Raw genomic sequence first — 25,462 nt, 5'->3', positions numbered from 1 at the left:
ATCCCCAACCCCCTAGGTAGGGATTTACTACCTTAACCTTTTAAGCTTCACATCACTTATGTATGACATCACTTGAGTCCACTTTCCAAGCATGCTAAACAGTTTAGTTAGTGTCTTGTCTCTGACTTCAGTTCTTTGTATTCCTCTAACCCTTTTGCATGCGGTGTGATTTGCTTTTAGACCCTCCTGGATAATCTCCCCATCGTAAATCCTTAATCACACCTGAGAGAAATATAGTTTGTCTTGAGACAGCCTCATATATACCAGGGAGACCTCACACTATAGTTAGCGTGGCTTCTTCATGAGTACTGAAATTCTGAGATTACAGGTAGTCATTACTATACACTGTACTGGAGACCAAACCCATGGATGCTAGACAGGAAAAAACATTCTGCCTACTGAACTAACGTCTCAGATCAAAGGAGCTTTTTGTGTGTATACACATGTAGTGCACATGAGTGGAGAGACTAGAGGCCAAAATGTTAATATTTGAAAGTTTGGGGATGTTTTTTACTTGGTAGGGTTTGGGTTATTGTTTTGAGACAGGGTCCCACTATGTAGTTCTGGCTAGCCTAGAACTGGATATGTAGCCTCAAACTCAGAAGATCTGTCTGCCTCTACCTCCTAAGTGTTAGAATTAAAGGTATACATAAGTTATTTCTCCATCAGTGAAATGAGCCAATTCAAGCCAAATTTTAAAATACAGATATATAAATGCAGGTTCTTTGGGAAGCTGCTCTAGGGAGGATTCACTGGCCCTAAGGACTGAAGCCAGAAAAATCATCATGGGAAGTGGAAAGAGGGGGGGGCATGGGGAAGCAAAAGCAAGAAAGAACACTCTCAGAGAGGGGAGCGAGAGGAGAGAGAAGGAAAAGAGATGAGAGACCAAAATGTCTGAATTATATAGGGAAAAGCCTCTGGGGGAAGGACAGCCCAGTCCCTGTGCTGGAAAGTTCAGGGTTGGTGGCAGGGTATGCCAGGTAAGGACTGAGGGATCTGAACTCTGAAACCAAACATATGCCATTTTGCCTGCTCTAGTTGTTGTGGATAAGGATAAAAATGTAGGACAGGAGACTGGGTGTAGTGGCACATGCCTTTAATCCCAGCATTTGGGAAGCAGTGGTAGGCAGATCTATGAGGTCGAGGCCAGCCTAGTCTTCAAAACAAGTTCCAGGACAGCCAGGACTACACAAAGAAACACTGTCTCAAAAAAGAAAAGAGAAAAAGTAGAACAGGGGCTGGAAAGATAACTTGATGATTAAGTGCACCGACTCCTTTCCCAGAGGACCCAGATCCTCAATACTCAAATGGCTGCTCACAACTATCTAAATCTAATTACAGAGGATCTGTCCACCTTTTCCAGCTTCCTTGGAGACCAGGCATGTATGTGGGTACACAGATAGACATTTAATCAATACACACACATTAGTTAGATCAGTGGGTGGCTGGATAGCTAGAAAGACAGACTGATGAATAGATAGATAGATAAGTAGGTGAAAAGAAATTTTTTAACATTGGGCCTGGAGACATGGCTTAGCAGTTGAGAGCACTTGCTACTCTCACAGAGGACCCATATTTGATTCCCAGCACCTATTTGGTGTTTCATAATCATCTGTAACTATCTGACCTCTTCAGACACAAGGCATACATGGTATGCATCTACATGTCAGTATACATGTAGGGAAACACTCATATATAAAATAAATAAACCTAAAAATTAAAACTTCCTATGTATGATTGTATGCATGCTGAGGTACACAGGAGATCCTAAGGTAGCTTTCAGTAAGCAGTTCTCTTCTACCATGTTGGGTCTCGGGGATCAAACACCTATCATTAGACTTGGTGACAGGCACCTTTATCGACTGAGCTGTCTCAGTGGTCCATGATTTTGTTTTGGTACAAGGTCTCACTAGATTGACCTTGAACTTGGTTTGTAGGAGAGGATGACCCTGTCCTCTTGATCCTCTGCCACAGAACTGTGCTCAGCCCCTACCTATTGTATGATTTGATGACTTTTGATATGCTTATATAGTAGTTGCCCAGTCATCAGGACAGATCAGTTGAACATTATGTGGGTGGGTGGGCAGCTGAGTTTCAATTCTCGTTGTAACCGAGGCAGATCTTGAGCTTTCAATTCTCCTATCTCTCCCTCCTGTGTAGCTAAGATAATGGGCTTAAACCATAATACTTCCCTAGTGTTAGAATATTTTCTTTTGTTGGGGATTTAGCTCAGTGGTAGAGTGCTTGTCTAGGAAGCTCAAGCCCCTGGGTTCGGTCCCCAGCTCCGAAAAAAAGAACCCAAAAAAAAAAAAAAAAAAAAGAATATTGGGCTGGAAAGATGGCTCAGCGGTTAAGAGCACCCGACTGCTCTTCTAGAGGTCCTGAGTTCAATTCCCAGCAGCCACATGGTGGCTCACAACCATCTGTAAAATAAATAAATCTTTAAAAAAAGAAAAAGAAAATATTCTTTTTTTTTATTTTATTTATTATATATAAGTACACTGTAGCTGTCTTCAGATACACCAGAAGAGGGCATCAGATCTCATTACAGATGGCTGTGAGCCACCATGTGGCTGCTGAGAATTGAACTCAGGACCTCTGGAAGAACAGTCAGTGCTCTTAACCACTGAGCCATCTCTCCAGCCCTAACAAGTGAATGTTCCCTAGAGAGGTACTCGTCCCCGGGTGGGCTCGAACCACCAACCTTTCGGTTAACAGCTGAACGTGCTGACCGATTGCGCCACGGAGACACTAGAATATTTTCATGACCATCAAAGAATTCCCCCATGATGGGACTAGAGAGATGGCTTAGTGGTTAAGAGCAAGTCAATTCCAAGCACCTACATGGCAGCTCACGACTGTCTATAACTTCAGTTCCAGAGGATCTGCCATCCTCATGCAGATAGATCACCAGTGCACATAAAAATAAATGAATCTTTGAAAAACCTCCACACACCCATTCCCAAGCATTTGCAGTCCACCAATATATAACCACTGAGCCATCTCTCCAGCCCTTGTTTTACTTTTTAAAGATTTATTTACTTTATGCGTGTGAGTACACTGGCACTTTCTTCAGACAAACCAGCCAGAAGGGGGCATCAGATCCCATTAAAGATGGTTGTGAGCCACCATGTGGTTTCTGGGAATTGAACTCAGGACCTCTGGAGGAGTAGCCCGTGGTCCTAACCAGGGAGCCCAAACTGTTTTTTCAAATGATCACTGTTTAATATTCTCAAAACACAAGGTTCTGTTTCTCTACATCCTTGCCAGCATTTATTTATTTATTTATTTAGAGACAGGTCTTGTTCTGGGGTCCTGGCTGTCCTGGAACTTGATTGATTTATAGACTAGTCTGCTCTTGCCTCTGCCTGAAATTAAAGCAGTAGGCCATTAGGCCTGGCCTGCCAGCATTTGATATTGCCAGCCATTCATATAGTGCCAAGGATCAAATCCACATCCTTTGAGTACTAGATAAGCACTCTATCACTGATTTAAGTCCAAAAGACCACTTTTAAGGATTGTGGTCATTCTTGTTAGAAGTTTTTATTTTTAATTATGTATATATGTGAGAATCTGTGTGTAGAATTATGCACATATTAGTACAGGTGCCCACAGAGGCCACAAGAATGTTGGATTCCTGGATCTGGAGTTCTACTTGGTTGTGAGTATCCTGACACAAATGCTTTTAAGAGAAAATTAAGTCATGTACCACTTCCTCCATTATATTTTTTCCAAACTGGAATCTTAATCTGTGTTATACAAAATTAAATGCCCAGTTGTTGTGTGTTAGAACTTCACCTGGGGAGATAGAACATACAGATCTACTCACTCCAGATAGGGAGCCTTTGAAAGACCAAAGTACAGATACCACCAAAATCCAACTTGGTAAACCAAAGAGTTTTATTGGGGTTACTTATAGGAATATGGGTGAGAGATTATTTACAGAAGCAGAAATGTCTCAAAGACAGCTATATCACCAAGGCCCACCCAGCATGGGTGACAGCTCACAGAGCTGGGAACTTGGAGCACCCTGCACAGCCTGCAGGCAGCTCAGCAGGTTGGAGAGTGTCCTTTCCAAGTGACTCTCTGGTCTAAACCTCTTCCAGGCAGCTTGGCTGGTTTTTGTAAAGCTGAGGCAAGAGGATCTTAAATTTGAGAAAGAGCCTGAACCACATGCTGAGAAAAGAAAAGATCAATAGTAGAATATTAAATCAGTATGTATGGAATGCTTCCAAACCCAGGAGCCTAAGCTGTAAGTCTCTCCTTTTTTCTGGCTAATCCCTGGCAGGATTTTATTTCACTTCTTCTAAACTATGTCTGGTACTATGAACAGAGTCCTTTCACTTTCCTCAGGGAGACCTTCCCAGTCAGCCTAAGCTGAAGACTAGCATTCAGAGTCTTTTTCTACTGTGGCCTGCTATTCTTTCCTGAGCCAGTCACCCAGAAACAGATACCTGTAAAATAATTGTTTTTCCTCCCATCCACTTTGACTCCAAGAAAATAATGACTCTGAGACTAATTATTTATTAATAAATGCCTAGGCCATAAACTTCTCCTTGTTCTCTGACTGGCTTTTAACTTCCTATCCCTTTTTCTAACCTGGGTTCAGTAGCTACCTGCAGGTCTAGGTCCGCTCCTCAGCTTTCCCAAGAGAATCTCCACCCTCTACTTCCCAGCATTCTCTCTATGCCTGCCAGATGTCCCACCTCCTATATTTTGCCTCAGCTCATTGGCCATAGTATTTTTATTGACTGGTCATGCTAATAAGAGATTATCTCTACAGATACTCCTCCTCAGCTATAAGAACAACTAGTGTAGTAGATAAGACATATGCCAAATCCTATCCCACTTTTTCTTTTTTCTTTTTCTTTAAAAGTTATTGAAATTACACAATAGATTAAGTAATGAGTAAACACCACTTAGAAGCACTTTCTTCTCACACCCAAATTCTGGTTATCATTTCATTCTTTCCAGAACTTTCGTTCTTTCAGAAATAATATATAGTGTCTCCTAAATCTTTAAGATGAGCCTCAAGCTTGGTGTGCCCAGCTCTTGGATCTGAAGTTTGTCATAATTTGAGGCCATTTTAGGACTAGAGCAAGTCTTTAAAATAAACAAACAAACGGAACTTGTTCCCTCCTCCTACGGCGTAGGTCTCTGGAATCAAACCCCATTTGTCAGGCTTGGAGGCAAACACCCTTACTGTTCATGAACCATCAGTCTGAGCTTGCTTTTTTTTTTTTTTTTTTTTTTTTTTTTTGATTTATCAGGCGGAATAAGGCAGTCCACAAATAGTGTGCTTTTAAAACTAACTTTTCTGTACCAGTTTTCACGGTGTGGCTGCTGTTGTTACTCTTAGTGTTAATTCATACTAAAGGCTGTGCATCCGACGCCTAAGTTGATGAAGGAAAATGCCTAGTGATCTTGGAGGCTACAAAACAAAAGACAAAGCTAACTACCATCTGCTTATGGGTTCATTGGTATTTTCCAGCTGGCAGGGAGGCGGGTTTCCGAGTACAGGAAACGAGTCTCTATGGAGGCGGTGCTATGTAGATGAGAATTCAGGAGCAAACTGGGAAAAGCAGCTGCTTCCAAATATTTGTGATTTTTGGAGTGTAGTTTTGGGGAAACTCGCAGCCTACCAATTCTCCTAAGTGCTTTAGAATGTAGAGAGACACTGTACATAAAGATATAGAGCTTTTTAATGAAGGCTTAAATTTATACCGTATCTATAAAATGCTACACTCACAATGCAGTTCAGGCTCCGTGGCACTGCAACTCATACTTACCTGGCAGGGGAGATACCATGATCACGAAGGTGGTTTTCCCAGGGCGAGGCTTATCCATTGCACTCCGGATGTGCTGACCCCTGCGATTTCCCCAAATGCGGGAAACTCGACTGCATAATTTGTGGTAGTGGGGGACTGCGTTCGCGCTCTCCCCTGACTTGTTTGGTATTAAAGATAGTTAACGGCTGAGCCAGAAGTCTAGAATGGCTTCTGCTACTTCTTATTTGGCCAATGCATTTTTCCTTTAGGTTTTATACTGCTATTGCCTTGTATTCTGAAAAGCATCTTAGTGGTTTTTAACTTTGTCAACGTTGCCTTTGCACGTATACCTGCCACTCTCCTTCTTTATACTGCATCTGTTTCTGTTCACCTGTGACAAGTTAAACTGCTAACTTGAGAGTGTGAGTCTTGAGTTAAATTAAATGGTACAGTACCTAGGATTGACTCTGGATATTACCCAAGGCTTTTTCTGTTTCTAAGACTTTTTTTTTACACCCAGCAATGTTTGTTTATGGTGTCTCCAGAACTCTGGGTGCATCATTCCCACTTAGATATGTGATCTCTAAGTTGACTTATAAGTTTCAGTACTTATCATTAGAAATAATAAACCAAGTACCAAAAAACTGGTTTGTAAGCATTTGGAAGGCAAAGGTGGGGAAGAGACCAACGTGGTCTACATATAGAGTACCACCAGGTTTTGTGTTTTGTGTTTTGTTGTGAAACATAAGCAAAATTTGAAGGAAAGAATATGGGTTCGTAGTAGAACTATGGCTAGCATGTTCAAGTTACTAGCTTCAAAACAACACTGAAAAGATGGTTCTAACTTCATGTGTTGTTTGAGTTTTTTTGTTTTGTTTCTTTGTGGGGCTTGAAGGGAGTGGAGAAGCAGTCAAGACAGGGTTTCTCTGTGTAACAGCCCTGGCTGGTCTCACTTTGTAGACTAGGCTGGCTTACAATTCACAGAGACCTTTCTTCCAAGTGCTGGGATTAAAAGCATGCGACACCACTCCCAGGGTGTGAGTTTTTTGCTAGTATGTATGTGGTGCACCACCCACATGACTGGCACCCAAGAAAGTCAGAAGGATACTCTGGAACTGGAATTATGGGTAGTTGTGTGTGAACTACCATGTAGGTTCCTGAATTGAACTCTGGTCTCCTCTACAAGTGCTCTTAATCACTGAGCCATCCCTTCCAGCCCCACACACTAACTTGTTATTATAGTGGAGCTAGGTTAATACTTAATAGGAGTGCACAGCTGTAGTTCAAACATCAGGAAGACAGAAGCAGAAGACTCATGAATTCGGTCTTCCTCTTCCATATAGCACGTTATCTAGACGTGCCTGGGTGGGGCCATATCTCAGCACCAGTAATTATATGACAGATTTAAGTAATACACACTAGTATTTCCATAAATTTAGGGTTCAATAGGTGACCCTGATAATCCACATTCATTACCACAATGTTCTTTCTGATTTAAACCAACTATATCTCATCTTCCTCAGATCTAGTTTCCCGAGTATAAATCCTTGAACAGCCTGCTCATTTCTAATGTGTAACACAGGTATTGACCTCACCATCCAATATTCATCTTTTAAAAAAAATAGTAAAAGCAATGTTGATGTGCCTTTAATCCCAGCACTTGGGAGGAGAGACAGGTAGATCTCTGAGTTTGAGGCCAGCCTGGTCTAAAGAGTTAGCCAGGGATAGATACACAGGGAAACCTCATTTCAAAACAACCAAACCAAACCAACCAACCAAACCAAAAAAAAAAAAAATGTACTATCAGTTTTTTGTGTCAGGGTCTCATTTGAAATGGTCTTCAAGAGGTAGTTACTGCGTTTTGCACTTCAAGCTCACACAGAATGTTACCATTTTGTGGGGTCACTCACTGGTTCAGTAAATACTTATCCATGTTCAGCATTAGGTGTAGTTCTCGACACTAGGGCTAAAGCATGAATCAAATAGACAACATTCCAGGTCTCTGGAAAGTGATGTCGTGGTGTATTTTCCAAGAAACAAGATAAGTTTTTTTAAAAAAAGAGGTAGTTGCTAACATCCATGCAGTATTAAGCCAATTTAAAACCTCGAGTCCTGGGCTGAAGAGATGACTTGTAGAGAGAAGTTAAGAGCGCTGGCTGCTCTTGCTGAGGATCAGGGTGACTTCCTAGCCCAGACATGGCAGTTTACAGTTGTAAGTCCAGTTATGACACCTTCATACATACTAGCAAAACATACACACACATACATATACACATACATACATGCATACAGACAAAATACCAATGAACATTAAATAAAAATTTAAAAGAAATTTCAAGTCCTTGCTTTAGACCAAGTCCTTGGCTAGACCAAGGAGGCCCCTGAAAAGCCTCTTTGGTGCCCAGACTCAGGGATACAAGATTTTAAAAGACAAACCATAATTACATCAGTTCTCAGGGGAAGTAGGTTATGTTAGTGAGGGGTTTAGAGGGCCTGGGAAGATCTACTTTCTTTGCAAGGCTCAGCTGCATCTTCTAGACACTATGGATTGATACATTTGGATCATGGCTAGTCCATGAAGCATTGGCAAGGTTGAGGAGGCAGTTGTGGGGTGAAAAGCTGAGACCGACCAGGCAGACCTAAAATAAAATTGGGATAGAATGCATTACTTAGTCATTTCATCACTACATTGCTAATACTTTATCCATGAAGAGAGGACAATTCTAGTTCTTACCTGAAAGCTGTGAGGATTAAACTTGCGGTGGTGGGGGAGGGACTGTGTTCATGTTTTTCCCCTGACATTTTTAGTGTTGAAAAAACAGGTTACTGTTGACGAGGCCTTCTGAAGTTTGGGGAGTATTATTTGTTCCTTTTTAGTTTCACGTGAGAGCATTATTTAGTTGGCTATACCATTTTTTTTTAAACCGTTGCTAACTAGTTGCTCTGGTTGCAACAGGAAGAAGTATTCTCTTGGTCTCTGGCTCACAAACAGTCCCACACACTTTTACAAAGATTAACTTCTGTGCTTCCTGCCAGTAGAAGCAAAAGCATGTCTTCAGTCCCACATTAGCTCCCACACTACAAGGCCGCATATGAGAACAAAAGCCAACTTAAACCCAGGTAACATTTTACAAATACTTAGTCCTCCCAGAATTTTGTTTGCAATGTTGAGAAGTAGAAGCAAAAAATTTGATTCTCTAAATGCAGTAGCAATTGACTTAAAACAGCCTATCTTACTGCCTTGTTCTGAGTAGCCCCCCCCCCCCGACCAATCCAAGCTAAAACTTCTGTTAATAGCAAAAGATGCGGGGGGGACGTAAAATCGCCTTAGCGTTGTGATAGTAGCGATGAGTGGTTTAAGAGTTAATGAATCCGGAAGAGAAAGGGAAAGGAGAAAAAAAAAACTTTGAGACGTCACTAAAGGGGGCGGGATATGCAAATAGACAAAAGCAGGTCCTGTTAGGTTTTTTTGTTTTGTTTTGTTCTTTGGACAGAGTATTTTCAGCAAGTATTTAGAAGTTTGTACTCTCATCTGTGTAATGTAAAAAAACTTCAGTCTTGTAAGGAAAGACAAAAGAAATTGTAGTATAATTGACCGTAACTATACAGTACGTCGATGATCAGGGAGAGGTAATACTGTTGCCCGTACAACTCATACTTACCTGGCAGGGGAGATACCATGATCACGAAGGTGGTTTTCCCAGGGCGAGGCTTATCCATTGCACTCCGGATGTGCTGACCCCTGCGATTTCCCCAAATGCGGGAAACTCGACTGCATAATTTGTGGTAGTGGGGGACTGCGTTCGCGCTCTCCCCTGACTTGTTTGGTATTAAAGATAGTTAACGGCTGAGCCAGAAGTCTAGAATGGCTTCTGCTACTTCTTACTTAGGCAATGCGTTCTCATTTTAGGTCTTTGTTTTGCTTTATCCGTACTGGCTCAGGTTCTTCCATGACCTTTTCCCTCCTGTAGTTTATTCTGTATACCTTTGCGGTTGAGTTCTCCCCATCATCCATTTTAGTAGATACCCATTTTAGTTTCTGTCTCCCTGTAGTCTCTTTTGAGTATTTTGTAGTTTCATAATGGTGTATTTTTTCCAGTTAGTGCTGCATGCTGCTTAGTAGGTGCCCTAAGCAACAGTTTTTTCCTTGGCCTTCTTGTTTACTTTTTTGTACTTTTTTTATTTTAGTCTCTTTAAATGCTTTATGGCTAGAGGCAATATTTTAACACCCAAATTGAGGCGGGGTGACTACTTATATTTCCATTCATTCTGAAAATATGCCCTTCTTTAGTAGTAGGAGGGCATGGCGTTTTTGCTATGCCCATATAGACAACATTTATTCAGAGAGTTTATTTATTTTTATTTATTTATTTATTTATTTATTTATTATTTTTTTCCTTGGCATGTGGTTGCTGGGATTTGAACTTCTTGTTTACCCCTGAGGATGTATTTTTTTTTGTACAAGCCTCTGTTGAAGGATTACTATATTTAAATTGTTTTTTTTTTTATTTTTAGTCTCTTTTTTTGAATTTTAAATGCTTTAGCAAACAATGTTTTGCTAGAGGCAATATTTTAACACCCAAATTGAGGGGCGGGGTGGGACTAGAATTAGGCAAGGATAGAACTGCCCACAAGGCCAAGTCAAGAGAAAACTTTACATTAGTGGCCCTCCACTCTAAAACCACCTGGCCGCTTCCTTCCTGTTCTTATCAGTTACTTGGGAAGGTAACAGAGCTAGGCCAAGAACTTAGACTAAACTAGAACACAGCATACTATGTCTGTCATTTATTTACACAGCCACAGTAGTTCCTTTGGTATCTTAACCTTTCAGAGCTTATAGTCTTCCAATTATTTCTTTCTCATTATAGATACAGAGATAGGTAGGCAGGCAGGCGGGTGGACAGACAGACAGGGGGTGAGATGATCCCACATAGCCCAGATTGGTCTCAAATTTGCTGAATTTTTGGTTCTTCTGCCTCCATTTCCCAAATGCTGGGATTATAGGCACATACCACTATACCCATCTGTAGTGTGATTCTGTTCCTGGGAGCCATGAGCAAATGTCTACTCGCTCACACTATCTAGAGAACTGATGAAACACTAGAGTAGTGATGCCACCAAAGTTTAACTTGGGGAACCAAGTTTATTGGGGTTACTTACAGGAGCATAGATGACTCAAAGATGCTACACTACCAGAAGTCCACCCTATTATATGTGATCCTCCCAAAAGCTGGAACCCTGGAGCTCGCTATATAGCTTAAATGCAGCTGGACAGTTGGGAGAGTCTCCTCTGTATTAGCAGTCCTTGCTGCTTATATAACCTCGAGGAAGGAGGGAGGGGCTTTATGCATCTGGCACGTTTGCTGAGGTTTTTGATTTGTTTACTTTGAGTCTTGAGACTTCCTTTAGAATTTTCTGTCTTTAAAAATACTGTTATTTTATGTGTATGGATGTTTTGCGTGCGTGTGTGTGTGTGTGTGTGTGTGTGTGTGTGTGTGTGTGTGTGTGTGTTTGGAGTCATAGGAGGTCTGAAAAAGGCAGTTAACCTCCTCCTGGAACTGGAATTGTGAATAGTTTGTGAGTTACCATGTGGGAGCTAAACCTGGGTCCTCTGTGAGAAAAGTAAATGTTCTTAATTGCTGAACCATTTCTTAGAACTTGAAAAAAATGATTCTTAGTTGCATCTGGTTTCCTACATGGCTTAGGCCCATAGTCCCAGTATTCAGAGGCTAATGCAGACAGATTGCTTTGTGTTTGTGGCCAGCCTGGGCTACAGTGTGAGATCCCCTCCCTGCCTTGTCAAATAAATAATAAGCCTGGCATGGTTATGCTTGCCTTGTAATCCCGGAGGTAAAGCAGGAGGATCTGGAACTCAGAGTATCTGCAGCTTCATAGCGAGTTCTAGGCCAACTTGAGCTACATTGGACCTTGTCTCAAAACACAAATAAATAAAACCTTCAAAACAACAGCAACAACAACCAAAATCTATCTATGTAAGTAAGTCATGCCTGTTATCCAAGCACTTAAAAGACTGAGGCAGAAGGATTGTCTGAGGCAATGCCTGAGTTGTCCAGCATCTTTTAGGCTAGCCTGAGCTATAGAGTGGGATCCTGGCTCACTTTCCTGTTTTGGTTTTTTTAGGGTTTTGTTTTTGTTTTTGTTTTCTGTTGCTGTGATTAAAAATTGTCAAAAGCAACGCCAAGGTGAGGGTTTACTGTGGCTCACAGTCTAGGGGTCTGACCTGCCAGTGCAGAGAATCCCTGGGAGGTGCTTGAGGTAGCTGATTTCATGCTGCTACAGTCACCCTCCAGCAGATGCCTCACTTCCTCCTTTTTATTCAGCCCAGCATCCCAGTCCAGGGAAACAGTGCTCTCTGCCATGTGTGGGTCCTCCAGCTTCAGTTAACCAGTCAAAATGATCTCCCACAGGTGCACATCTCTGAGAGGATTCTAGCTTCTGTCAGGTCAACAGTTAGTACGTTTCATCCCACTGCTTCACCCCCAAAATGCATCTGCAGTGAAAAGGTACAAGCTTTTCTTCTAGGCCTTATTCTGTAAACAGCAGCCTAACAACTGTTTGCATAGGACTCATCTTTGGTATTGCAAGTAATCTAGACAGCATTTTAAGTTCACTGAGAAGATATGAAGATTGCATGTAAATACTATTCCATTTTCTATTAGAGACTTGAGTATCTATGATACTGGGTTGGCATCTGTGGGGAGTCCTGGAGCCATTCCTCCTCAGATAGTGAGGGTCAACTATGTTAATGAAGACAGTTTTCCAGCTAAGAAAGAATCTAAAACTGGGTCTGGTGGTACATATCTATAATCCCAGCTCTTTCTGGAGACTGAAGCAGAAGGATTGAAAGGTGAAGGCCTGACTGAGTTAGAGGTAAGGCCTAGTGTAAGCAACGTTAAGTTCTATCTTAAAAAGTAAAATAGCAGGGGCTGGAGAGATGGCTCAGTGGTTAAGAGCTCTGGCTGCTCTTCCAGAGGTCCTGAGTTCAATTCCCAGCAACCACATGGTGGCTCACAACAGTCATCTGTAATGGGATCTGATGCTCTATTCTGGTGTGTCTGAAGAAAGCTACAGTATACTTACATACATGAAATAAATAAAGCCTTTTTTAAAAAGTAAAATAACAAAATAAAAGTAGGGGATACAGTATAGCTCAGTGGTAGAGCGCTGCTAAGTGTGTGTAAGGAGTTGTAATCAGTTCCCTGTACCATCAAGAAGGAAGTGATCCACCCAGTGACACCCCACACCCAAACTTCTTCCAATAAGGTTACAAGGTCCAATCCTTCTAATCTTTTTGAACAGTTCCATTCTTGGTGATTAAGCATTCAAATATATGAGCCTATGGGGAGTTGTTTCTTTCCTTTCTTTCTTTCTTTCTTTCTTTTCTTTTCTTTTTTTTTTTTTTTTTGGTTTTTGGTTTTTGAGAGAGGGTTTCTTTGTGTAGCCTTGGCTGGCTGTCCTGGACCTCACTCTGTAGATCACCCTGGCCTCAAACTTAAAGAGATCTGCCTGCCTCTGCCTCCCAAGCGCTGGATTACTTATGGCAGGCATTTTTATTCAAACAACCTCGGGAGTGTAAGAAAAACTGTAAGAATTAAACTGGCAGAGGGAAATAGAAGAATGGCAATTCAGTTTGCTCTCGATGGTGCAAGCAGGCTTTTATGGACCTGTGTGTGCAGCTTTGCACCCAGCAGCACAGGCACAGGAGTCTGAGAGCAGTTTCTTGTCGGGGGCGGGGAGGGGGGCGCCTCACCAGACTCAAAAACTACTTTTCAGGATAAACTGATTTTTAAAACAGCAGAGTGGGAAATAGATCAAATTGCCTGTTTTCGTAGCCTTTGGGCTCCTGGGTGTGTGGTGGGGGGTATCTTTTTCAGGGAATTCCATGGATGGCAGATTTCCTGACATTTTGGTTGAGGGTTGTTGTTTTGAGGGGATTTTCCTTTAGGAGAAGGAGAGAGGAGAAAGAAAGCTCTTGCTTCTTTGCCTTTGTGAGGTATGAGAATAATGTGTTGCTGGTTCTCTTTTCAACAGAATGTCTCGGGCGGTTCATTTTCCAGTCCCTTGTCCAGTGCTGCTTGGCACCTTAACAGATGACTCCTTGGAAGCTCAGCTTCATGAATATGCCAAACAAGGGAACTATGTGAAAGTCAAGAAAATCCTTAAGAAAGGTAAATACAGTGTTAAGGTGACAGAGGCAACAGGACTCCTATTTCTGAACAGTGTTTGGTTAAAACAGGGCCAAGGCTGGACTTGGTGGCCCACACCTTTAACATAGGCACTCAGGAGGCAGAGGCAGGCAGATTTCTCTGTGAATTCAAGGCCAGCTTCCTCAAAAAAATGGAGTTGGAGGCCAGCCAATCTATACAATGAAATCCTATCTAAAAAACAAAAATACTGTACTCATATACATAAAACAAATAAATAAATCTTTAAAAAAAAAACCCAAAACAAACAAATGCCAACAAAGTTCTTTTATTTTATTTATCTTTATTTTTATTATCATCAAAACAAACAGATGGGGCTGGGGAGCAGCTCAGCAGGAACGGTGTTTGCTTGCAGTCCTGGAGCCCTAGTTCCATCCTCAGCGTCACACAGAAAGCCAGGGTTGTCAGCACTGTTCCATAATCCTGGCACTGAGGAGTGGCTAGGATCCAGAGTCAAGCTGTCTAGTGAATCAAGGCTAGCCTTGTCTCAAAAAACAAAAACAAAACCAAAAAAAACCAGTTCCTGTAGTTAAGAGTACATACTGCTTTTTCGGAGGACCCACAGGAGACAGCAAGACAGCTCAGGATAGCTTGTGACAGTAACTCCAGGGAATCTGACACCTCTGTCTCCCATGGGTATCTGGGCTCCTTTGCTCACTTAATCCCAGCACTCGGCAATCTCTGTAAGTTTGAAGTCAACCTGACCTACATGTCAAACGTGAGGATAGCTAGGGTTACAGAGAAACCCTGTCTTGAAAAAAACCAAAACAGACAACATAATAAAAATAAAACCAGAACTGGACAAGCCAAATAGAAAAGAAAACTGGGTGCTGAGTTACAGGTGAGTGCCACCATGCCTGGCTTCTGGAATCTCTGGTTTCCAACAGGAAGGTAACTGTCACTTGAATCATTGTTCCAATGTAGAATGCTCAATGTAATTACATTGAATCAATGTAATATTATGTTTTTCGTTTTGTAAATGTATTCGAAATTATACATGCCTGTCTGAGGCAAGAGGTGACAGACCTGGAATTACAGGTGGTTTTGAGCCACCTGATATGGGCGCTGGGTAACAAATTCTGGTCCTCCAGAAAACCATTTCTCCAAATTCCAATATATTGATTTTCTTTAGCTTTCTTCAGAGTTTCTCCCTCCCTCCCCAGGTGGTTTTCCTATGGTGTGTTTTTTACTTCCCCTTCTCCTTTCCCAGGTCTTTTTCTCTGGACTGACCCTTTTCTTGTTCTAATGTGTGTGTGGGTATATTTGTGTGTAGTGAGAGTGCACAGGAGGTATAGTTGTGTGTAGTGAGAGTGCACAGGAGGTATAGTTGTGTGTAGTGTGAGTGCACAGGAGGTATAGTTGTGTGTAGTGAGAGTGCACAGGAGGTATAGTTGTGTGTAGTGAGAGTGCACAGGAGGTGTAGTTGTGTGTAGTGAGAGTGCACAGGCACAGGCACAGGCACAGGCGTCAGGTGTTCTCTGTCTTCCTTCCTCCTTTAAGACAGGATCTCTCCCTGAACTTGGAGTTCGCCTTGCTTTTGGGAAGCCAACAAGCAGCCCTTCTGTCTCTCCCCCTCCTGGGTTACAGTGTTGTGGGATAGTGCCTGCCTTGTTCTCAGTTCTGATCTTTGTAATGGGAATACAAAGAAAAAGAGGCCCTCTGTTACAGAAGGACCGAGGAACAGTATGGAAGGAAAAGAAACAAAAAACACCTGGTTGTTGGTGTTGTGGGAAAGAGGGATACTGAAGGATGAATGAGGGCCTTGCTAGCAGCGGGGGGACCAGCTCCGACAACAGAACACTGACTGGCAGCTTAGCAGAAGCCCTTATTATTGTTTCACAAAAGGAACCTTAGCAAATCAATTTCCAAATACTAAAACCTCTGACCTGATCTAGGGGTTGTCTGAAGGAATCCTTACCTCAGGAGTTTTCAGCCTTTCTGAGACTTACTGGTTTGCCTGGTGTGTCTCTGGACGCAGTTAGGAAAAGAGTCCGAGAATCCTTAGGAGCATTAGGAACAACCCATACAAATCTCAGATCAATCACTGACTATTTACAAAAGCCTAGGGAGGTGCTATCATTCCAGAATTCATGCCAGATTCAGTGGCTCTGCTAAAATTCTGCTACATCTGGTCCTCATGTTCCTACAGCAAGCTCTCCTAAATGCTGAAGCAGCACTGCAGACATCCGTCTCTTAAAGACATCTATTTTAATGTCAGGGACTGCCTCGGACCACCCCAGCCAGGTGTGGAGGTCCCTGGGATGAGGGTCCTCTTTTTTTTTTTTTTTTTCTTTTTTCTTTTTTTTTTTTTTTCGGAGCTGGGGACCGACCCAGGGCCTTCAAGCGCTCTACCACTGAGCTAAATCCCCAACCCGAGGGTCCTCAAAGACTAGGTAGGTAAAGATTTGGTGGTGACAAACAAAAACAAACACAGAGGCAGTTTGAATCTGAGTGTATTTCACAGCTCTCAAGCAAGGGTTTTTATGCTTAAAGAAACAGGTATTACAACTCTGAAAAGATGTGTTCAGTGAAGCAGTCCAGTAGAACAATTATCATATTCATTTGGCATAAGAAAATACAAAATTATTCAAGTATTACAACTTCTAAAAAGTGTGTTCAATGAAGCAGTCATGGATGAAGCAGGTAACGTCGTTATCACTTGGCACAATAAAGCACAAGAATCACTGGTGCTGATGGCATACTTGCAAGAGCAGGTTCATAAGACCTTTCTGGGCACTTATTAGTAATGTATAATTCCTAAACAAGTTGATACATTTTTATGGGCAATCATTATCTAACATTTAGTATAATTTAAAACTATTTTTAATTCTTCTCTTAAAATAATGCTTTCTTTACCAATATGCCAAAGCCCACCTCTGACAACACACGCATACAAAAATCATTTGTTGTTGGAAAAGTTTTATGTGTCTTACCACTATTGTGTGATTTTGTAAATGATTTGTGAAGTAAAACACCTACTTCTCCAGAAGTGAGGCCATAAAGTCCCAGTCTAGGCTCTCAGGAACATCTCATGAATAAGAAAGAGAATAGAAAAAGATAGGACAGACAAATTGCCTTGAGAACCATGGCTCAGTATTTTTCTCCGGTCAAGAGTTCCACAACCGATTCCAGGAGGCCTCCTTCTTTTGAAGTTTTCGCTTCAGTCTGTGGAACTTGTCACATAGAATCTACTGGGGTTGGTGTGGTAAGGGACATTCCTCCTCTAAGCCTGCCGGCTGGGTTGGTTAGTTGAGTAGGAGTCAGCCACACAGTCCTCAAGAGCTGAAGAATGAGACTGGAGACAGTGCCATCTTTGTAGGACTGGATCATTGCCCTTCGGGGACTGGCTTAGTGGTGTACTGTCCTTACACATTGAGACATAGTGAAACTGTGAGGGAAAGTCTCCATGCAGTAAGTCTCATAACAAAGCTTCAGGGCTGGCTACACTAAAATTTCTTTGCAAAGAACCAAAGCTCTTGTGACCTTTTACAATAAGAGTAAATTTTTGGGCTGGTGATAGAGCTCATGACTAGGACCTAGTCCAGTGGTTCTCAGCCTTCCTAAGGCTTCAATCCTTTAATACAGTTCTTCATGGTGTGGTGACCCCGGCATAGAATTGTTTTTTCTTTTTTTCGGAGCTGGGGACCGAACCCAAGGCCTTACGCTTGCTAGGCAAGCGCTCTACCACTGAGCTAAATCCCCAACCCTATAGAATTGTTTTTGTTGCTATTTCAAAACTGTATTTTTGCTACTTTGATGAATCGAAATGTAAATATCTGATATGAAGGCTGTCTGATTATGTGACCTACAGTTTGAGAACTGCTGGCTATGAAGAAGGATCTGGGTTAGCATAAGAATAGATTCTGTTGGTGAATGCAAAATACGCACATGGGGCCTTTCTCATAAGGCTGTGTTCTGTTTGCTGAGAGGCAGAGCTCAGGATATTGGGGGGTCAGGTGGAGGCTGCCTCCTAACTGATGAGCAGAGGGTCACAGGTTGTTGGTCACTCCAGCACTTCAGGTGGTCAGGCATCATTCATTCCCTGGCTTTGAAGAAAATAAGCAGGTGTGATTAACAACCCTGGTTTCTCCGAGGTTTCTTCTAAGCTGTGCTTCATAGGTGTATGGGTGTTTTGTCTGTACACCAGGTGCTAGAGGAAACAGGAGATCCCCTGAAACTGGAATTGCTGATGCTTGTGGCTGTTATGTGGTTGCTGGGAATCAAGCCTGGGTCCCCTGGGAGAGCAACCAGTGCTCTTAATTGCTCAGGCATGTCACCATCCATACCTCCCTTCTTGAGAGTTTTTCATTGTGTAGCCCAGGGTGGTCTGTTCTCAGACTTAGTGCAATCCTCTTGCCATCCTCTCCTAAGTACAGGATTATGTATGGACATGTTCCACCTCACTTGCTCTTGAACTTGGATTCTTCTTTTATTTTTCCCCGAGTACCTGGCCTATATCACATCCAGTGATAGTCTGTCTCTGTCTCTGTCTCTGTCTCTGTCTCTGTCTGTCTCCCTCTCCCTCTCCCTCTAGCTTTTCCTTCTTTTTAACATCAAGGAATTCAGGATTTACTGGAGAGACACACAAATCAATTAATGATTAAAGCACAATACAGTAACAACATTCACATTTATGACAGAAATACACACAAAAATGTTTATCTATGGGTCCTTACAGAGCTCTTCTGTTTCTCATGACCATCCTGAGTTGTGTTGTTTTATATATATATATATTTATATATATATATAAATGTGTATGAGTACACTGTCACCATCTTCAGACATAACAGAAGAGGGCATCAGATCTCATTACAGATAGATAGTTGTGAGCTAGCATGAGGTTGCTGATATATTGATTATATAGAAATTAGAATCTTTCACTAAATTGAGCAACCACCTTGCCATGCCATTACTTTCTCAGTTGCTCTGCTCCATTCTCAATTATTTCAGTTCTGAGAGCGTACTTATGTTAGACTTTCCAGCATGGACCCACAGCCCTCAAAGCCAGTTTGCCTGGTCCTTGAACAGCTTGGGTCCAGGAGTGCTGTCGAGGGGAGACAAGAGAAAAGAAGAAATGAAAACTACTAAAGAAACAGCAGACACATGGACACAGACTCCCTGAGATGGAGGAGTTCTGCACGTTGATAACACACAGCTGACCAGGGAGAGGGGTTATTGCATACAGCCGAACAGGAAACAGGGCTATTACAGATAAACAAAGAGGAGGGTCTAGCTAGTCTATGTAGGGGCACACCGTCAGCATTCAAACTAGGACCTGAGGAAGGCTTTGCCCCCCCCCCCAGCCTCAGCTAAGGAAAGCTTTGCCACTCCCATAGGGCTGAGGCTTTTTGGTCCTTCACATGGCTATGCCCATGTCAGATGTCAACTGTTCATTTCCTTCTTCAGTTTTTTTCCGTTCTTTTTTTTTTTAATATTTATTTATTTATTATATGTACTGTAGCTGTCTTCAGATCTTTAAATCTCTTTGCAGGGGATTGTTTATACCTCTGGAAGAGCAGGACTGAAACCATCTCAGCTCCGTTCTTTGGGAATCAGCTCCTTTTCCTAGGTGGGTAGGTACTGCATGCCACCAATTACAGCACTGGGGTCTCAAAGGAAGGGGAATCTTAAGTTGTAGCTCATCCTGGGCTACATAAAAGACCCCAATGTCCAAAAAAAAGTAAAAAGAAAAACAAAAAGACCTAAAGCCAGTTTTATGCCTCATGTTTGTAATCCCAGCATATGGGAGGTATAGGCAGGCAGATCACCATAAACCCAAGGACTGCCTAGGTAAAGAGTGAGACCCAGCCTCAAACTACACCCTAAAGCCAAAAACCAAAGACTTGCAATCATGATACACTGTCACAGCCAGGCAGTGGTGGCTCGGGCCTTTAATCCCAGCACTGGGGAGGCAGAGGCAGATGGATCTCTGCCTGGTCTAGAGAAGGATTCCCAGGGATCCCTAGAGAAACCCTGTCTTGAAAAACAAACAGAAAGGCACACTCAGTGTCACATGCCTGTCCTAGCAGCTACATGGGAGACTGAACTGAGATAATCACTTGAGCCTGTAAATGGAGACTAGCAGCACAGCAAGATCCCTTCATACATGAAAAACAGAGACCTCCATAGTGGGCACTCAGGATAGGTCAGTGGGTAGACTAGGTCACCTGGCCTGACTGTGTGAGTTGGAATCCTTAGAACCCAGATGGCTTCCAGTGGCATGCAGTGTTCCTACAGTGAGAAATGTACTAGGGAGAAAAGAGTCCCTGGAGGTTTGCAGACGGGCTAGCCTATCTGTGGTAGCAAAACAAGAATCCGTTTTAAACAAGGTAGACTGTAGGGCTACACCCGAGTGGCACATGTGCTTCTGTGGTTGCAGAGTCTTAGTTTCTGTAGTGAAGAGAGACAAAGCCCAAAACAATTTATAAAAACGTCTAGTTGGAGCTCGCTTACAGTTTCAGAATCCCAGCGGTCGTGGAGAGGAGTGTGATGCCAGGCATGCAGTAGCTGGGACTTTACATTTACAGTGAGAGAGCTTACTGGGAATGGTTACCCACCACAAGTGACACACTTCCTCCAACAAGGCCATACTTCTTTTTTTTTTTTTTTTTTGGTTCTTTTTTTCGGAGCTGGGGACCAAACCCAGGGCCTTGCGCTTCCTAGGCAAGCGCTCTACCATTGAGCTAAATCCCCAACCCCAAGGCCATACTTCTTAATCTTTCCCACAGTTGTACTCACTAGGGACCAGGAACTGAAACCTGAGCCTATGTGGGCCGTTTCGATTCAAACTACCACACACAAAAAGCCAAAAACAAAATTTAAATACACCCAGTTTAGTAAAAGCACTAATTGATCTGTGCACATGCACATAGTAAGATAATTGGGGTCTCAAAATATGTGGTGGTTTGCCAGAGTGGTGCATGCCTTTAATTGCATACTCAGAGACAAAGGCATGTAGATCTCAGTGAGTTCAAGGTCAACTTGGTCTACATAGTGAGTTCCAAGACAGTCATGGCTCCATATTGAGACCTGTCTCAAAACAAACAAAATACATTGTGATCACTATTATCTGAAGAGGTCAAGGAAGGCTTACAGAGAAGTAATAACTTAAATAGCATTGTTTTATTAACTTACTTAATTATCATTTTTTACATTTATTTATTGTGTATGTGTTACACCAAGGACAACTTGGAGTAATTGGTTATTAAGGGAAGCTAGGGATAGGGGAAAAGGGTGCCTCTGCTGGCCCATGCTGAGGCATTCCTTCCCTCTGAGGTATCAGCCACACAAGGGTATAGTATAGAATAGAGTATATTTAGGGCATGGGGAGTGGAGTTGGGGAAGTGGAGACAGAAAGGGGGAGAGGAATGGGGAGAGAAGGGACAGAGAAGGAAGAGGGTAAGAGAACAAGAGAGGAGGGGGCAAGAATCCCCTTTGATAGTGAGTCATTCATACCTGGCTATTGCCAGGTAACTGTGGGGGCAGAGCCTAGAAGAAATGCTAGCAATGTGTTTTCTGAGAATCAAACTCAGGTTTTCAGTATTGTTGGAAAATGCTACCCATAGGCCCTGATTTATTAAGGAAAAGTGAGAACAGTTCCCAAGAGTGGGAAGAACTTCAAGGGAGGAATGCCCCTTTAATTATTTATATATGTGTGTGTGCACATGTTTGTGTGTAAGTGTCCATGGAAGTCAGAAAGGGATATCAGATCCTTTATAGTTAGAGGTAAAAGCATTTGTGACCTGCCTGTTGTAGGTGCTAGGATATGGTTCTCACCCCACCCCGCCCCCCATTGGTATGGAACTTAGTGTGTAACGTAGTCTGCCTTCAAACTTGTGGCTAACCCTGTTTTCAGCCTCCTGAGTGTCATGACCCAACATGTCTAGCAAATTAAATCTTAGAACATGTTAGAGAGATGTTCAGACTCATGTGCTAGTGCAGCATCTACTCAAAGAAAGACCAAGGTATAGCATGTGTGTTGAGGGGAGGGCGTCTCAAAAGATGGAAAGTGAGTGGGTATGGTGGAACAGCCTTTAATCCAGCAGCTGGGAGGCAGAGGTAAAGAGATCTCTATGAATTCAAGACCAGCCTACTCTACGAAGGGAGGTTTAGACCTGCCAGAGTGATAGGGTGAGACCCTGTCTCAAAAAAAAAAAAAAAAAAGGGAGAATGAAGAATGTAAAAGTCTTCAATATTGAAGGGCCATGACCAGAGAGACCGGAGTTTGTATGGGAACCATCTTCAGATGTAAAATATATGGGAGGAGACAAAGGTATGGTGGACATTTTCTCCATACACTGTCAACATGTGCACATAAACCAGAGGAAGATTCTGCCATCTCTTTTCCTATGAGTTTGAGTGGTTCTTGTCATGGATGTGCCCATGTCAACAGCACACGTTCATTCAGGACTTAATTCACTCAGAGCTTTCCTCCCCACAAGTAAGACCTGCTCCTATTACCTGACAGAAAAGAGACCCAACTTTTGCAATCTGTTATGAAACAGATGTCAGGCGATGCAATATCTATAAGAAAAGGAAATAACCCTTCTACTGGTAAAATGATAAAAGGGAATGACAGATTAAAATAGTGATCATCAAGTTTGTATCCAATAATTGCGCTAGTAATTACCATGTGGCCAGTTCGTTTTGTCTATTTTCTCTCTTCTCTTTCAAAATAGAGGAAATCTGGTATCTCTAAATGCTGATTTGTTTATGATCTTTTTAGACTGGATTTCATGAAGCTGCGACTGGCTTCAATTCCTGACCCCTTGCCTTTATCTCCCAAGTGCTAGGATTGCAGCAGTGAGCTACCATTGCGCTTCACCCACAGAGTTTATTAAATAGGGCGTGCAGCCCTTGGATTGCCACCATTTTCCCCACGTGTGTTCCTCACCCAAGGCCTCTGACTTGGACGCTTCCGGCTTGGGGCAGTGTAGAGGCTGAAGACCGGCACCGCCGCAATCGCGGTCGGTCGGGGTCGCGCGTGGCCGTCAGTAATGCAAGACCCGTCTCAGGCGGAAGTGGGACGGGACAGGAGAGGACTGTAAGCCGATTGGCTACTCGGCGACCGTATGCTAATCGTGGTGACAATTTGCCTAGTGTAGGGACACTAGCGAGTCAAAATGCCTCGTGGACTCCGTATGGAGAGGTGTCAGTCGGTCAGAGAACATGTGTCCGTGTGGGCCGCCGTGGTGTCTGGAAGCGGCGGCGACACGGAGAACATGGGGCGTCTCGGCGGAAGTCGCCGTGACTAAGATGTGAGGGCGCTTGGTGCAGTGCGGCGATGACGGCTGGGTGGAGTTAAGACTATACTTTCAGGGATCATTTCTATAGTTCGTTACTAGAGAAGTTTCTCTGACTGTGTAGAGCACCCGAAACCACGAGGACGAGACATAGCGTCCCCTCCTGAGCGTGAAGCCGGCTCTAGGTGCTGCATCTGTGCAGCTGCCTCTTGCCATTGATGATCGTTCTTCTCTCCTTCGGGAGGGTAAGAGGGAGGGAACGCAGTCTGAGTGGACTTCGGATTCCTTTTTTTTCCACGGTTGCAAAAGTTAGAAGACATTAACTTTTCTTACCTTAACGGTGCTGCAGGATTTTTCCAGCTTTTTGGGCTGAGTAGTTCTTAAAGCAGCATAAACCCAGTATTAGATGCTTCGTGTCATTATTTGTAGTTTGCTTTTCTTGCGTAGTTTGACCTTTGTCTTATTTTGGAAGCTTCATTTAAGTTCTCCGGAGATATCCATAGATTTTTATAGTAATCTTGTTTTAAAAATTGTTTCGGGTCCCCAGCTCCGAAAAAAAGAAAAGAAAAAAAAATTGTTTCGGGGTTGGGGATTTAGCTCAGTGGTAGAGCTAAGGCCCTGGGTTCGTAGTAAAGGAAGATGTCAGATTATTCCTACTTGCAGATGATATGAAGTCATACCCTAAATTAACCACGAGAAAATGTTTAGATTTGATACACACTTTGAGCACAGTAGCAGGGTACAGAATCACTCTACGTAAGCATCTGATGCATTCTTGTTATGTGGTCAAAGAAGTTGACCTTAACAACTTGCAGTCACTCTCATCTCAGCCTCTGTTGTGTTTATAAAAAGATAAAGAGAGGAAGAAATATGTTTGGTGGATTTGTAGGTCAGGTTGTAGTATAGAATAGAGTTTATTCAGGGCATGGGAAGGGGAGTTAGAGGGTAGTAGAGACAGAGAAAAGCAGAGAGAGAGGCATTGGGGAGAGGAGAATAGAAGCAGGCCATGAGCAGCATGTGGGGCGGGAATGAGAGGACAGAGAGGGAACAAAAAGACAAGAGAGCAAGAGAGAGCGGGGTGGGGGTGGGAACAGCCCCTTTTATAGTGAGTCAGGCATACTTGGCTGTTGCCAGGTAACCGTGGGTCGGAGCTTAGAGAAAATGCTAACAGCCTCAAAGTGTAGATTACAGACTTGTGTCACCACATTTAGTACTCAGTAGTTTTTCTCAGTAATGACCTTTTGGTAGAATGTACCTCAACACTTGTTATCTCAGCACTTGTGGGGGGTAGAGGCAGAAGGTTCTCGGTTAACTTAAGCTATATACCAAGCTGAAGACCACAAGTCTGCAATACAGGAGACCCCATCTCACAAATCACACATACACAGAGGACCAGGAAAGCCAAAGCCTTGTATGATGATTGATCTTAGTTGTGTGTGTGATTGTATCTGATACCAAGTAAGAAAGACACTTCTGGATGGTCTGTAAGGATACCTTCTGGAATGATTGATTAATTGGGGTGGGGGAAAACCCTGTTTAAGAATGGGCTCTACCTTTCCTAGTAGCCTAGATATAATGCAGTTTGAGGGAAAAACAATGATGCTGTCTTTGCTCATTGTGGGTGAGTGCACATACCCTGTTCCTGTTTGTTGTTCTTGCCATCCTTGGACATCAGAGCACCACTTCTTTAGCTTTTCAAGTGGACCAAAGACCAGCATCTCTCCAGGAACCCTCCACGTCTTCAGCCACAGATTGGGAATGTGAAGATGTGTAGTCCTGTGGATTGAGCCTTTCCACCATACAGATACCCAGTCTATACCATGTGTTTTAGAGTTTTATTGCTGTGAAAAAGCATCATAACCATAGCAACTCTTATAAAGGACATTTAATTGAGGCCAGTTTACAGTTCAAATGTTTAGTCCGTTATCATCACGGGGGGAAACATGGCAGCATCCAGACATGGTGCTGGAGAAGGAGCTGAGAGTTCTGAAGACAGCACAAGGGGACCGTCAACACTGGGCATAGCTTGAGTAATATGAAAGCCCACCTCAGCAGTGACTTGCTTCCTCAAATAAGGCCACACCCACTCCAATAAAGCCACACCCCCTAACAGTGCTACTCCCTATAGGCCAAGCATTCAAACACGTGGGTCTATGGGGTCCATGGGGTCCATATCTATTCCAACAACCACATTCCATGTAAGCCAATCTAATAAGCTTCTTTTATA

General features: G+C 42.8%; 1 protein-coding gene and 4 non-coding genes across 5 annotated transcripts in view; 4 read left to right on the top strand and 1 right to left on the bottom strand.

Moving 5' to 3' along the window:
- Window positions 1-2,676: 2,676 nt before the first annotated feature.
- On the bottom strand, window positions 2,677-2,750 carry Trnan-guu. Its single transcript has one exon. It is a non-coding gene; the product is annotated as a tRNA-Asn (tRNA).
- Window positions 2,751-5,781: 3,031 nt separating this feature from the next.
- On the top strand, window positions 5,782-5,945 carry LOC116910657. The gene has a single exon (XR_004389191.1). It is a non-coding gene; the product is annotated as a U1 spliceosomal RNA (small nuclear RNA).
- Window positions 5,946-9,422: 3,477 nt separating this feature from the next.
- LOC116910645 lies at window positions 9,423-9,586 on the top strand. Its single transcript, XR_004389181.1, has one exon. It is a non-coding gene; the product is annotated as a U1 spliceosomal RNA (small nuclear RNA).
- Window positions 9,587-13,821: 4,235 nt separating this feature from the next.
- Window positions 13,822-25,462, top strand: part of Tex14 (testis expressed 14, intercellular bridge forming factor) — a 95,603-nt gene continuing 83,962 nt past the window's right edge. The window contains exon 1 of the mRNA XM_032913928.1: window positions 13,822-13,957. Coding sequence (XP_032769819.1) covers window positions 13,822-13,957 — 136 coding nt within the window. The remainder of the gene's footprint in view (window positions 13,958-25,462) is intronic.
- On the top strand, window positions 23,296-23,510 carry LOC116910756. Its single transcript, XR_004389267.1, has one exon. It is a non-coding gene; the product is annotated as a small nucleolar RNA U3 (small nucleolar RNA).

This window comes from Rattus rattus, chromosome 9 (assembly GCF_011064425.1).
Source record: "Rattus rattus isolate New Zealand chromosome 9, Rrattus_CSIRO_v1, whole genome shotgun sequence".
In the NCBI taxonomy this organism is placed as follows: Eukaryota; Metazoa; Chordata; class Mammalia; order Rodentia; family Muridae; genus Rattus; species Rattus rattus.
Note: the sequence above shows the minus strand (reverse complement) of the source record. Positions and strands in the feature narration are given on the sequence as shown.